This window comes from Delphinus delphis, chromosome 8 (assembly GCF_949987515.2).
Source record: "Delphinus delphis chromosome 8, mDelDel1.2, whole genome shotgun sequence".
Lineage (NCBI taxonomy): Eukaryota > Metazoa > Chordata > Mammalia > Artiodactyla > Delphinidae > Delphinus > Delphinus delphis.
This window is the reverse complement of record NC_082690.1, coordinates 39,193,345-39,209,237: the sequence shown is the minus strand read 5'-3', so window position 1 is coordinate 39,209,237 and position 15,893 is coordinate 39,193,345. Positions and strand designations below refer to the sequence as shown.

The 15,893-nt window shown below is 36.0% G+C and overlaps 1 protein-coding gene across 3 annotated transcripts in view; it reads right to left on the bottom strand.

Annotated features, from left to right (window-relative positions):
* The window catches only part of MTMR2 (myotubularin related protein 2), a 116,483-nt gene that overhangs the window by 11,580 nt on the left and 89,010 nt on the right, over positions 1–15,893 (bottom strand). For all 3 annotated transcript variants that reach the window (XM_060018077.1, XM_060018076.1, XM_060018078.1), the window contains 3 exons: positions 15,572–15,760; positions 4,571–4,756; positions 1,227–1,433 (listed from right to left, as the gene is read on the bottom strand). In XM_060018077.1, coding sequence (XP_059874060.1) covers positions 1,227–1,433; positions 4,571–4,756; positions 15,572–15,760 — 582 coding nt within the window. The remainder of the gene's footprint in view (positions 1–1,226; positions 1,434–4,570; positions 4,757–15,571; positions 15,761–15,893) is intronic.

Here is a 15,893-nt window from a genome sequence, read left to right as displayed (position 1 = left end):
AACTGTTCCCAAGTTTGCTGATTCCGAATTTAGAGTTTAGCAGAAACACAGCTAAAAACCACTTGAATGTTTATTTAATTAAAAGCTACATGAATCTAAAGTATGTTGTAACAAAAAGCAAATACAAAAGCACAGTATCCTTTAAAAAGGACATAATAACCCCATTCCTCTATTTTAGGAACTACTACAGTTTTGGGTACCACACTTGTAGAAAGCCATGAGCAAAGTCCAGAGGACAAAGGGGAGGGTGAGGGGATTAGGATGAGAAAAGACTGAAGAAAACGGACATTTTGCCAGAACTGAAGATTATGACTGACACAGGAAGACAGCTACTTTCAAATATTTGCAGGGCTATCTTATTTGGATTAGTAGTCATATTTGTTCTTCTTATCTCCAAAGGGGAATGTAAGAAAATGAGAAGTAAATTTTAATTCATATGAAGAAAAAGTTTGTAGTAGGTAGACTTTCTTCAGTGAGACTGGACAGCCTCAGGAAGGGACTTGCTGCTTATTTCTGGAGGTGTTAATGAAGAAACCAAACAACCATTTCACGGGGACACCAGAGAAGACATTCCCTGGACTCTGAGGCCCTTCCAACTTTTAGATTTGATACGAATGATAACAACAAAATAAATTTTAAGTCATATAGAGGGCGCAAAAATTTGTCATTTCCATAAAACTAACTGCAACACTTTCCATACATATGGTCATTAAGGGTAACAGAAAAGCTATTTTATTCCCAACTCTAAATTAAATTATTTTTTCTCTGTTATTTCTTTTAGTCCCAGTCTAAATTGTTTTAGACCCTGATCCTGTGTGAGTAGTGCTACTTTGTAGGGCTACTTTAAATTAAGAATAATAGGCCAGTCTCACGTTTCTTTAAGTCTACAGGAAAAGCTAGAAGCGCCCTGTAGCTCCGTAACAGTCCATGCTGCTCTGAACTATCGTTTGAAGGTGGAAGTCACAGAAGGGTATCTCCTATTCCCGACAGAGAATATGGAAGAGACTGGGCCAGGAGCCTGACAAACAGCTAACCCTGGCTCCAGACTGCAGAGCCACAGCAGGATAACCCAGTGCTTCCAAAACAAGCCCAAAGTTCTCTTGGGAAGTTTACCCATTAGAACAAAGGATCAGATTTAGATGAATATCTAGTGAGTAAAGGCATGATTTTCACACGCCTTACATGAAATGCATATGTGATACAATGAGTCACGGTTCTTTACTCACAAGCTGAAACCGATGTCCAAAGCTTAGCCACTCTTTTTCTACAAGGACTTCAAATCCTCGGATGGTTCGGTAGTATCCATCCAACATGAGCATGGCCAGGGAGGTCAGCTGAGCTGTGCGATCCCAGCCATCACTGCAGTGGACTACCACAGACGTCTTTCCTGACTCTACTTTGTCAGCAATCCTAAGAGCCCCTGCGAGAATAAGCTGCAAACAGATTTTTTTAATTAATTTTTTAAAAAATTAAATGCTTCCTTCTTCATAATTTACTAACAGAATTTTGTTTAGAGATGACTGTCTCAATACCATGTGGAGAAAAAAACATCAGTCCCTTCCCAAAAAGAATTTTTGTGAATGGTAGAAGATACACAAATTTTGCTTTTAAAACTAAAAAAAATCTCATAAATGCAGACTCCTATTAATCTGCACAATGAAATATCCAAACAAAAGGTGCCTTTGAGTTCTAAACAAATCAAAAATATGAGTAAGAGGAAAGAAGGATTAAGTTCTAAAGAGATCTATTTCTGAGAATCTTCAAATATTCCAACATCATCCATTTAAATAAAAATAATACACCAACTTTAGTCTTACCTGTTGATACTTAACCAAATTAGAATATGAAAGCCATAAAGTTGGATATTTTAAAATATTCTACAGCTTCTATAGCACTTATTCTACTGTTTTTATATACATCATATAGCATACAGCAAGCACAGTGTAAAACTTCAGAGTAAGCTGCTTTTTTTTCTATCAGTATGAATGGAAAATTCTGATCAGACCAATATATTACCATGTCAATTTAACTGGTATCTAAAATAATTTCAGGTTTTTTTTTAAATATGCAGAGACTCTGCAAAATAATTTACCTTTCCTGAAGCTGATCTTGAGTTAAAACTAGACAGAATTAGATGTAACCAAAAAAGAAACACAAAGTATGGTATCCTTTAAAATGAACAATATAGCCACATTTTTCTCTGCAATGGCCAAATCATACTTAAAGAACAGCATAATTACACAAACATAGATAAGAATGAAAGAAAAGATATACTAGGCTTAGAGAATCTCATGATGACCTCCTTTTGATTATAACTGTAGGCATATTCTGGAAGTGGGGTACTCTGAAGCAATCTCAATCTTAACTATGCATCAGAGTCATTTGTGAACATTAAAAAAAACAAAAACAAACACCTGGTCCCCATTCTCCACTAATCCTAACTTACTATTTTAAATAACTTCTACCTAAAATTCAAATGTATATCCAAACTTACACATCACTGACCCAAAGGATTAAAACAGCTGGAGAGTTAAGACTGACAAGAAAGAGTTATCCAAAGTGGTCATCTTCATTGATTCATTCATTCATTCATTCATTCAAAAGATAAACATTTACGGAGTCCCCTACCATGTGGCAGGCACAGCTCCAGGTGTTGGAAATAGAGCAGCAAACAGAACAAAGTGCTGGCTTAACAAAGTTTACATTCTACTTAGGTTAGGCCAGCCAGGTGCAAATAAGGAAAGAAATACACAGTGTGTCAGAGGGCAGTAAGTGAAAAAGCACCATCTAGGTCTAGGGAGTGCGGGCAGAACTGCTATTTTATATGAAGTGGTTGGGAAAGGCATCTTTGAGAAAGTGATATTTGAGCAGAGATTTAAAGAAAGTAAGTGGGTAAGCCTTGCAGATGTGAGGACTAGGGGAGGAGAAAGTGGTCCAGACACAACTGTACCTCTTAAACTTCTAAGGAAACTTATTTCGGTTATAGCCAGATTTTTTTTTTTTTTTTTTGTGGTACGCGGGCCTCTCACTGTTGTGGCCTCTCCCGTTGCAGAGCACAGGCTCCAGACGCGCAGGCTCAGCGGCCATGGCTCACGGGCCTAGCCACTCCGCGGCGTGTGCGATCTTCCCGGACCAGGGCACGAACCTGTGTCCCCTGCATCGCCAGGCGGACTCCCAACCACTGCGCCACCAGGGAAGCCCTATAGCCAGATTTTTGGAGAGAATATTGTACCTGCTAAAAATTGACCTGGAACTTACAGAATGCTGCAATTTACGTTAGTTCTGAATCAAGTCTTATGGTTTTCTACTTATACATCATACAATGTAATAGATGGTCCTGTGACCATTCTCTTTAACAAAAGAGTGTGTATACACTTTGCTACATTCAAGCTTCTATGTTTCTAGAAGAGAAACAGTAATCAAAATAGTCTATAATTGTCATTAGGTCAATTTAGCTTTCAATTCTGTCTTAGTTTTAGAGGTTTTAATGTGAGTACAATCTGCTCCTTCTTTACATGAAAAATCTCATTTCCATTTATTTCATAATATGAATATATGTGGTCATATATATTATAGAAACCTATATTTTGGTAAGGTATCTTACTGAAATTCAGACACTATCTGAAAATATTTGTAACTATATTAACTGAAATAACATTTGGTGCTTCAAACATTATATATATTGGGCTTCCCTGGTGGTGTAGTGGTTGAGAGTCCGCCTGCCGATGCAGGGGACACGGGTTCATGCCCTGGTCCGGGAGGATCCCACATGCTGTGGAGTGGCTAGGCCCGTGAGCCATGGCCGCTGAGCCTGCACGTCCGGAGCCTGTGCTCCACAACGGGAGAGACCACAACAGTGAGAGGCCCACGTACCGCAAAAAAACGAAAACAAAAAACAAAAAACATTATATATATTAACATATTAGGCAAGCTACGGTTCACACGGTAGTCTCCAAATCATTTAGCATTCAAATGGTATCCTTCATTTAACTATTTCACCTCATGTGCCTGACCAGAATGGTTTTCACAAGCCATGCAACAATTATTTATTGAGTGCTTTATTCATATCATATAGTGCTGCCCTGGCTCCTGAGGAGACAAAGAAGAAATATGATTTAGCCTGTCCTACTCTCCATGAATTAGCAATATAAGTTGGGTGACACATAAAAGTAATTAAATCAAGTGCATGGTAACACCTGATTAGCTGGAAAGCAAAAGTAAAGTGAAAAGTTCAGAGAAAATGAAAATGAATGCAATCTGGGAAGACTTCATGGAAGAAATGAAATATTAGCTGGGATCTGAAGGATGGGCAGAATTCAGATAGGATGGGAAAGAGAGGGAACAAAAGAAGTACAACTGAACCAAATGCATAATATAGAAAATTAATTCATTCAGGCACCAAAACTTAAAAGTAGTTCTAATTATCAAAGCAGTTATCAATTTTTCGCTGTTTAAAAAGATACTTTCATCTTGATTTCAATTGTAAGAAAAGAGCCAATATAGACAAAAGGGCAGAGAAAGTCCTTGTTTGATATCCTATGATAGTTTAAAGAAACAATAACATACCCACCTTAATATGCTCTAGCCAGTGAGTAGATTCCAAGTTAGACAACCAGTGGGTCTCCTCAATGTTGGGGTACACAATCTCCTTAAGTTTTCGTAAAGATTCTCTCATAACATGGATATTGTGGATATCTAGAAAAACTAGTTCTGCATTTTGATAGGCATCTTCACTTTCATAACCTCCACCTTTTGCCTGGAAAAAAAAAAGCAACATCACAGGAAATCATAAATGAATGAACATCCATTGTATGTTGACATCCCCAAGAATGCCACAAAATATCCAATAGAATCAAAGATGATACACATTACTGATGGTAGGAAAACTCCACAGGAAAATGTGGCTGGCTCAAGGCAACTTAACACAACCACGCTCTATCACATGTTCTTCATAAAACAAGAATATACTCTCACCCTGACTTCCTTTTGTTAAAATTATACGTGGTAACATAAATGAAGGTAAAATTTCCCTATCCATAATTCAAGTCCTACTCAAACATAATTTCATAAAGAAGACTGAAGTCACCAGACCAGCAAGCTCCATGTGCAGGGACTAGTTTACCCCTGGCCCATGCTTCTTCACCTCCCTTCCTCTTCACCTTTTAATCTTAATATTTGCAAAGTGCTTTGGAATCATAGTGACTGGCTTCTATTATAACCACACAACTACTATTAAACAAAAAGACTGAACAAGTATAAAAGCACAGAGTATTACCGTATAATACTATCACTATTTTCAAAGATGTAAATCTACAAGTACAGAACAGAATGAGAAATATTTGGTGTTCACAATAAGCTATGGCTGGAGAACTAAATTTTTCTGGATTGAATCTTTCTCTATTTTAAGAAAAAAATATTCTCCTACCTTATGTATAAAATATGCATCCTGTCTTATGGATAAAATCATGCTTCTTAGAGCACTAATGGAAAAAAAATTAGGAAGATACAGGAACAGCCACTGTAGTTATACAAAATTAAGAGATTACACCTTTGAAAACAACAAAACTCACCTCTTAACCAAAAACAAATTACCAAAGGAAGTTCAAGTTTCCTTTCTGACACTGATAGTCTGGGAAATAGTTCGGAGTTAAGAATGGTACAGGTACAAAATTAACAGTGTTTCATTAGGTACCTGTTAACATGGATTACTTCTGGAAAGTGGGATAGGACAGGCAAGGGGTAAAGGGACGTTCAAATTTGTTGCAACAAATCCTAGAAACATGGCAGTAGTAGCAACTACACAGAACCTGTCACAAAAACACACAGAATGAAAATGCTCTGGAATCAGATAGTTATACAACTTTATGAATATAATAAAAACACTGAAATACATACTTTACAAGAGTGCATTTTATGGCGTGTGAATTATATTTCAATATAACTGATATTTTAAAAAATAGAGCAAGTAGATAGTAAAATCAAAAACACACAAAAATCATTCAAGACAGAACTGGAGGACAAAGCATTCCATCAAACCCCAAAACCACCAACAGTCACAAGATCTAGATGCTATCGGCAAATGTGTGAAGGAACAAATGGATATAAGATGGAGTGGAGAACGAGAGACTCACAAGAGAGTCTTATAATTTGTAGTGTTTGTTCTGTTTCCTTGTTTTAGCTTTCTTCCTCCAGAACTACAGGGAAGAACAACAGATCAATCTAAGAAGTACCACGGAAACCAGGAAGGGTTCTGCCCAGTCTAACAGCCGAGTTATTAGAGAAACTCAGAAATGAAATGAGACTTGGGAACAAATTAGAAATAAAAGAAAAAAAAATCAGAAATAAAGACTACATTAGAAGAAACTCAAGAGCAAATAAACACAATGGATATTAAATTAAAAGAAACAGACAGTGAAAAGCAAAATATAAAACCAAAACAGGAATAGAAAGCATAAAAAGGATTCAAGAGAAAGTGGCAAATGATGAAGATAGGCAAAGAAGAGCCAGCACAGGAATAACAGGAGTCCAGAAGAAGCAAGCCATACATGGAAATGAAACAAATACTAAGAACTATGATTAAAGAAAAAATTCATGAAATTTTTAAATTGGAAATTACCAATTAAAATAGCATACACGTATACTTGATAATATAGACCCAGAACACAAAACATGAAGACATATTCTGGCAAAATAACTGGACTTCAAAGAAAAAGAAAAAACAAAATCTTTCACAAATCCAAGTAAAAAAAGTGACTTAGAAGGAAAGGAAATTTAGTTTATCATCAGACTTTGAAACTTTATGCCAAAAAAAACGCAACATATTTAAGGCATTCAATAAAATCAAATGTAAGCCAAGAATTTTATGCCCAACAAAACTAACTCGAATATAAAGGACATAAAGCTGCTATCAGCATACAAATACTCAGAATATAGTTCTTATGAGCCTTGCTGAAACATTTACAAGAGAACAACTCCAGACAAAAGAAAAAGACCAGAAAGACATCCATATAAGAATTGGTTATTGGCACAAAATATTTAGCTACTTGTAGAAGTCAGGGGTAAAAGGCAAAAAGTATGTGTACAAAAGGGAGACTATGTAAAGTCTACACATGCTCTGATGACATAAATATAATACAATTCATTTTAAAATGGGAGCAAATGGAAAAAAATTTAACTTTTCAGTAAATGTACTGGTGATGATACTATTAATACTGTTATTCTAAGACCATGGTGGGATAAAGCAAATGAGTAATTATGTAGCATACTAATGTTATTATCCCCTCTGTCTTTGAGAATCGGGATTTCTGGTGTGGAAGGAAGAAGATACACATGTAACTTAGAAGAAGTTATGTAAAAACTCTAGTACTGAATTTAAATTGAAAGCACCAGTATGAACTCATGAGGTATAATACTTTATCTTTAAAAACATATGTCTCCTAGCTCTATCCACTGAAAAGACTTAGAAATTAGACCAACCCAGCAAATAATTATCCTTAGCACCCAGATTATGGTTTGAAATACCACTTCCTACTAACAGAAACCAGAACTTCTTAGAGAAATGGTTATTCTAAGCCTGTGGCAGGAAACATACAAGATTTCCTGATGAGTCTGGTATACCTTGTCATACCAGATAGCAAAGATTACTATGGCTATGTCAAAAGAACTCAGGAGGTAACTTGAAAAGTGCCCCTCAGACCAAAGGTGGGAATTTTTTTTTTCAAAAATACCATCTGCAATGAATTAGAAATTGTTGACTACATATAAATACATGCATTCATAATGACACTTAAAAAAATTAGTCACCCTCATGGGATGGTAAGGAGTAAATTCATTTTCGGGAAAACTGATAAATAAGGAAAAAGAATCAAGCATTTATCCTGGCTTTCTTATATGAACTGAACTGCTGGTTAACCAAAATTTAGATAAGAGAAAGTGTTTCTTCACAGAAAGAGTTCAACTAAGCTGAAAAGGAAATCATGAAATCAGAATATCACCATTTGGCAACCCCAGTGAATTAACACATCTCGGTACAGAGCATGAACAGCTGCTGATATCCCAAAAAGAAGAATCAGCCACAAATTATGTGCCTCCTGATATATCCCCTATAGCCTTGCCAAAGGAGTTGAACCTGAATCTGAATAAACCTCTGAATTCATGTGAAGGAAATTCAGAGAACAGAAGAAAGTTGAACCATACCATAATACAATCGGCAAAACCTGGACTGTGGAAAACTCTACAATAAAATATATTGGAGTGAAGGAGGGAGGGAAGGAGAAAGGAAGGGCAAGGGGAAGACTATAGATGAAGAGAGACTTAAAAGACATATCAAATACAATACTTGAAAAGGCAAGGCTAAGAGTCTAGAGATGTATACACTTCAGTAATAAAAGTATAAAGTAATGTAAGAAGACTACTATAAAAGTTAGGATAGTGGTTACTTTTAGCAGGGGTAGAAGGTAAATTTAATTGCTGTAGGGCACACATGGAAGACTTAGTGGCTAGTACAGTTTTAATTCTTGATACGGCTCATGGTGCAAAAGCACTTGTCATATTCACACTGACAAAGCTATAAAAAATGTTCTTACTACAAAGGTAAAAAAATACTTGTTGCAATAAGGATATATACTTTTGCAAATTTTAAAAGGGAGATGGTGGGGATATTGGGTGAAGGCAGTAAAAAAGGGCAAACTTCCAGTTAAAAGATAAGTAAGTAGTGGTGATGTAATGCACAACATGATGACTATAGTCAACGATACTATATTGTATATTTGAAAGTTGCTAAGAGAGTAGACTTTGAAAATTCACAAGGAAAAAAAAATGTAACTGCGTGAGGTGATGGATGTTAACTAAACTTGGGGGGGGGTGATCATTTCACAATATATGCATATATCAAATCATTATGTTGTACACCTTAAACATACACACTTTTCTATGTCAATTATATCTCAATAAAATGGCAGGAAAAAAATATATCAAACTGGTAAACTAACCTTCCCGAAGAATGCTGGCAATATGTAACAAAACTTTTAAAAATATGCATACTTTAAACTATGATATAGTAATGGTATATCTACAAAACTATTTTATGGAAATAAAGATGCCAACGAAAGATACTTATTTTAGCTATATTTAAAATACTAAATACTTAAAGACCTAATATTAGAAGAATGATTAACTGCACAATGATATAGCTGTATGATGAGTACTACTGAAGTTATTTCAGGGATATTTCATGAAAAGAAATAATTCATATAGAGAGGAAAAACAATGAAATATAACAATACATAAATGCACAGAACAGTGGGAGAAAATATATCAAAGATTAGTGATTATAAGTGATTTTTATTTCTTTGCTTTGTCTATGCCTTCCTAGATTTTTGTTGTCTATCACATATCAGAAGAATGTCCCAACAGATAAAATATATCAGAGTCTTTTAAAAAAAGAGATTTCTGTAGTGAAATATGCATGGGAATGACTTAAAAAATAAGATGACACCAAGACAAATATTAATCAAACTATCAAAAACTAAATACAAGAAAAAATATTAAAAGCAGCAAGGGAAAAACAACAAATAACATACAAGGGAATCCCCATAAGGTTAACGGCTGATCCTTTGCAGAAACTTTGCAAGCCAAAAGGGAGTGGCAGGACATATTTAAAGTGATGAAAGGGAAAAACCTACAACTAAGATTCTCTACCCAGCAAGGATCTCATTCAGATTCGATGGAGAAATTAAAACTTTTCCAGACAAGCAAAAGCTAAAAGAACTGAGCACCACCAAACCAGCTTTACAACAAATGCTAAAGGAACTTCTCTACACAGGAAACACAAGAGAAGGAAAAGACCTACAATAACAAACCCAAAACAATTAAGAAAATGGTAATAGGAACATACATATCGATAATTACCTTAAAAGTAAATGGATTAAATACAGACTGAAAGTGAGGGGATGGAAAAAGATATTCCATGCAAATGGAAATCAAAAGAAAGCTGGAGTAGCAATTCTCATACTGGACAAAATAGACTTTAAAATAAAGACTATTACAAGAGACGAAGAAGGACACTACATAATGATCAAGGGATCAGTCCAAGAAGAAGATATAACATTTGTAAATATTTATGCATCCAACACAGGAGCACCTCAATATGTAAGGCAAATGCTAACAGCCATAAAAGGGGAAATCGACAGTAACACAATCATAGTAGGGGACTTTAACACCCCACTTTCACCAGTGGACATATCATCCAAAATGAAAATAAATAAGGAAACACAAGCTTTAAATGATACATTAAACAAGATGGACTTAATTGATATTTATAGGACATTCCATCCAAAAACAACAGAATACACTTTCTTCTCAAGTGATCATAGAACATTCTCCAGGATAGATCACATCTTGGGTCACAAGTCAAACCTTGGTAAATTTAAGAAAACTGAAATTGTATCAGGTATCTTTTCCGACCACAATACTATGAGACAAGATATCAATTACAGGAAAAGATCTGTAAAAAAATACAAACACATGGATGCTAAATAATACACTACTTAATAATGAAGTGATCACTGAAGAAATCAAAGAGGAAATCAAAAAATACCTAGAAACGAATGACAATGAAAACACGATGACCCAAAACCTTTGGGATGCAGCAAAAGCAGTTCCAAGAGGGAAGTTTATCACAATACAATCCTACCTCAAGTAACAAGAAAAATCTCAAATAAACAACCTAACCTTACACCTAAAGCAATTAGAGAAAGAAGAACAAAAAACCCCCAAAGATAGCAGAAGGAAAGAAATCATAAAGATCAGATCAGAAATAAATGAAAAAGAAATGAAGGAAATGATAGCAAAGATCACTAAAACTAAAAGCTGTTTCTTTGAGAAGATAAACAAAACTGATAAACCATTAGCTAGACATCAAGAAAAAAAGGGAGAAGACTCAAGTCAACAGCATTAGAAATGAAAAAGGAGAAGTAACAACTAACACTGCTGAAATACAAAGGATCATGAGAGATTACTACAAGCAACTGTATGCCAATAAAATGGACAACCTGGAAGAAACAGACACATTCTTAGAAAAGCACAACCTTAAAAGACTGAACCAGGAAGAAATAGAAAATATGAACAGACCAAATCACAAGCACTGAAATTGAGACTGTGATTAAAAATCTTCCAACAAACAACAGCCCAGGACCAGATGGCTTCACAGGCGAATTCTATCAAACATTTAAAGAAGAGCTAACACCTATCATTCTCAAACTCTTTCAAAATATAGGAGAGGGAGGAACATTCCCAAACTCATTCTACAAGGCCACCAGCACCCTGATACCAAAACCAGACGAAGATGTCACAAAGAAAGAAAACTACAGGCCACCATCACTGATAAACACAGATGCAAAAATCCTCAACAAACTACTAGCAAACAGAATCCAACAGCACATTAAAAGGATCATACAACATGATCAAGTGAGGTTTATCCCAGGAATGCAAGGATTCTTCAATATACGCAAATCAATCAATGTGATAAACCATATTAACAAACTGAAGGAGAGAAACCATATGATCATCTCAGTAGATGCAGAAAAAGCTTTCGACAAACCTCAACACCCATTTACAATAAAAACCCTCCAGAAAGTAGGCATAGCAGGAACTTACCTCAACATAATAAAGGCCATATATGACAAACCCACAGCCAACATCATTCTCAATGGTGAAAAACTGAAACCATTTCCTCTAAGATCAGGAACAAAACAAGGTTGTCTGCTCTCACCATCATTATTCAACATAGTTTTGGAAGTTTTAGCCACAGCAATCAGAGAAGAAAAAGAAATAAAAGGAACCCAAATTGGAAAAGAAGAAGTAAAGCTGTCACTGTTTTCAGATGACATGAGAATACACAGAGAATCCTAAAGATGCTACCAGAGAACTACTAGAGCTAATCAATGAATTTGGTCAAGTAGCAGGATACAAAATTAATGCACAGAAATCTCTTGCATTCCTATACACTAATGATAAAAAAATCTGTAAGAGAAATTACGGAAACACTCCTATTTACCACTGCAACAAAAAGAATAAAATACCTAGGAATAAACCTACTTAAGGAGACAAAAGACCTGTATGCAGAAAACTATAAGACACTGATGAAAGAAATTAAAGATGATACAAACAGATGGAGAGATATACCATGTCCTTGGATTGGAAGAATCAACATTGTGAAAATGACTATACTACCCAGAGGAATCTAAAGATTCAATGCAATCCCTGTGAAACTACCAATGGCATTTTTCACAGAACTAGAACAAAAAATTTCACAGTTTGTATGGAAATACAAAAGACCTGGAACAGCCAAAGCAATCTTCAGAAAGAAAAATGGAGCTGGAGGAATCAGGCTCCCAGACTTCAGACTATACTACAAAGCTACAGTAATCAAGATAGTATGGTACTGGCACAAAAACAGAAATACAGATCAATGGAATAGAAGAGAAAGTCCAGAGATAAACTCACACACATATGGTGACCGTACTTTTTTGGCTCAGCGGCCATGGTTCACGGGCCCAGCCGCTCCACGGAATGTGGGATTTTCCCGGACCAGGGGCATGAACCCGTGCCCCTTGCATCAGCAGGTGAACTCTCAACCTTTGCGCCACCAGGGAAGCCCTGGTGACCGTACTTTTGATAAAGGAAGCAAGAATATACAATGGAGAAAAGACAGACTCTTCAATAAGTGGTGATGGGAAAACTGGAAATCTACATGTAAAAGAATGAAATTAGAACACTCCCTTACACCATACACAAAAATAACTCAAAATGGATTAAAGACCTAAATGTAAGGCCAGACACTATCAAACTCTTAGAGGAAAACATACGCAGAACACTCTTTCACATAAATCACAGCAAGATCCTTTTTGACCCACCTCCTAGAGAAATGGAAATAAAAACAAAAATAAACAAATGGGACCTAATGAAACTTAAAAGCTTTTTGCACAGCAAAGGAAACCATAAATAAGATGAAAAGTCAACCCTTAGAATGGGAGAAAATACTTGCAAATGAAGCAACTGACAAAGGATTAATCTCCAAAATTTACAAGAAGCTCATGCAGCTCAATATCAAAAACACAAACAACCCAATCCAAAAATGGGCAGAAGACCTAAATAGACATTTCTCCAAAGAAGATATACAGATTGCCACCAAACACATGAAAGGATGCTCAACATCACTAATCATTTTAGAGAAATACAAATCAAAACTACGATGAGGTATCACCTCACACCAGTCAGAATGGCCATCATCAAAAAATCTACAAACAATAAATGCTGGCGAGGGTGTGGAGAAAAGGGAACCCTCTTGCACTGTTGGTGGGAATGTAAATTGATACAGCCAGTATATACGGAGAATAGTATGGAGGTTCCTTATAAAGCTAAAAATAGAACTACCATACCACCCAGCAATCCCATTACTGGGCATATATGCTGAGAAAACCGTAATTCAAAATGAGTCATGTACCACAATGTTCACTGCAGTTCTATTTACAATAGCCAGGACATGGAAGCAACCTAGCTGTCCATCAACAGATGAATGGATAAAGAAGATGTGGCACATATATACAATGGAATATTCCTCAGCCATAAAAAGAAACGAAATTGAACTATTTGTAGTGAGGTGGATGGACCTAGAGTCTGTCATACAGAGTGAAGTAAGTCAGAAAGAGAAAAACAAAACCATATGCTAACACATATATATGGAATCTAAAAGAAAAAAAAAAAGATTCTGAAGAACCTAGGGGCAGGACAGGCATAAAGATGCAGATGTAGAGAATGGACTTGAGGACATGGGGAGGGGAAAGGGTAAGCTGGGATGAAGTGATAGAGTGGCATGGACAGATATACACTACCAAACGTAAAATAGCTAGCTAGTGGGAAGCAGCTGCATAGCACAGGGAGATCAGCTCCGTGCTTTGTGACCACCTAGAGGGGTGGGATAGGGAGGGTGGGAGGGAGGGAGACACAAGAGGGAGGAGATATGGGGATATATGTATAGCTGATTCACTATGTTATAAAGCAGAAACGAACACACCATTATAAAGCAATTATACTCCAATAAAGATGTTAAAAAAAGACGAGGAATGTAATATTTTGCTCTACCCCCTTTTCTGCCTTATATGCCTCTCTCCATCTCTCATCCTAGATAACATCTTAAGTCTCATTCCTGCTAATTCATGGTATAAGGTTTACGGAAGGGAACAAGTAATTACTGGAAAAATACATGCCAGTCTCTGGGGTACCAGCTTCATATACACATTGCCTCATTTCTCCTTTAAGGGGAAATACTTACAGTTTAACAGAGAATGTCTGAAATTCACAATGTCCTCAAAACACTAAATAGGACAGAAGTAATTAGGTACATGATCCATAATTTAATTTAAGGATGGTCACCCCAGCTCTGTTTATAATAGCAAAAAAAAAAAAAAAAAGAACCTAAATACCCAAAAACAATTGGTGTTAGTAATTATCATGTTACAGATATTTATTGGCATAGAAAAAAAACAGCACCAATTAAAAAAAGGAAGTTGCAATTATCCCATTCTGTCTCAAATATATGTGTGCACGCATCTGCACATAGGCCTGGATGTATAACCAAGATTTAATGGTGTTTCTCTCTTATTTAGTTATAGGATTTGGGGTGTTTTAGTTTTGGGGGGACTTTTGGGGTTTTTTCTGCTTGTATGTGAGGCAATTTTTTAAAGCTAAATTGCATCTCTTCTCTTTCCTTCTCCTAAGGTAGATTTTGGCAACTGGACTAGAATTTCTAGTTCCACAATGCTAATATTTATTCTATAGCAGAAATCAGGACCACTGCTCCAGCTAACTGCAAGTTTTCAGTCTGAATAGCTTGTACAGGTGGAGGGCTGCCAGAAGAGGGCAGCACTGGTCACTGAGAACACTGCATGATTTCTACAACAGTGCTGTGCAGACTTCTTTTGTCAGTCACAAGCTCAGTTTATTGTCCAGTTTGGAGAAGGGAAAGAGAAACTAGTAATTGATGAATACCTATTTCTTACGTAAGTAAGCAGGATTATGCACTATTTTTTATCAGGTGAGTTTTGCCCCTAAAACAACCCTGTTAGTTATTATGATTCTCATTTCACAAATAAGCAAATTAAAGTTACTAAAAGGATTAAATAACTGACTCCACATTATACTGGGATTGACATGTACACACTGCTATATTTAAAACAGATAACCAATAAGGATCTACTGTATAGCACAGGGAACTCTGATCAATATTCTGTAATAACCTAAATAGGAAAAGAATTTGAAAAAGAATAGATACATTTATATGTATAAATGAGTCACTTTGCTGTATACCTGAAACTAATACAACATTGTTAATCAAGTATACCCCAATATAAAATAAAAAAAAAAAATTTAAGTTACACTATCAAGTAGAAGAGTCAGGATTAGAATCTACACTTTTATCATTGAAAAGCCCAAAGTCTTTCTAGTGCACTGTGGCTCCCACCAAACTCATGAAACTGTAACTATAATCCTAATTACTGGAAGACGATCTCACCTTATTGGCAACAGCATTAACACTTGGCCGGGCGTCAAATATAAACATTTTATGAGATTGGGCATTGGAGTCCATGATGGCTTGAAGGTATTTTTCATCTTCTTTGCTTCGCTTCCCACTTACCCCTACCATGGGCTGGCTACATCGAGTGATTGTGGCTTGACTTTCAGGATGAATCCATGATAAAACCTTAATGGGGGGAAAAAAGTGGCAACACACCCTTTACATGCTCCTCTGTTTATAAGCCTTCTGAAAATCATTACTCTATAAAACTCTGCTTTCTAATTGGATTCAAAGGCTAGCCATAAAAGGATATACGAGG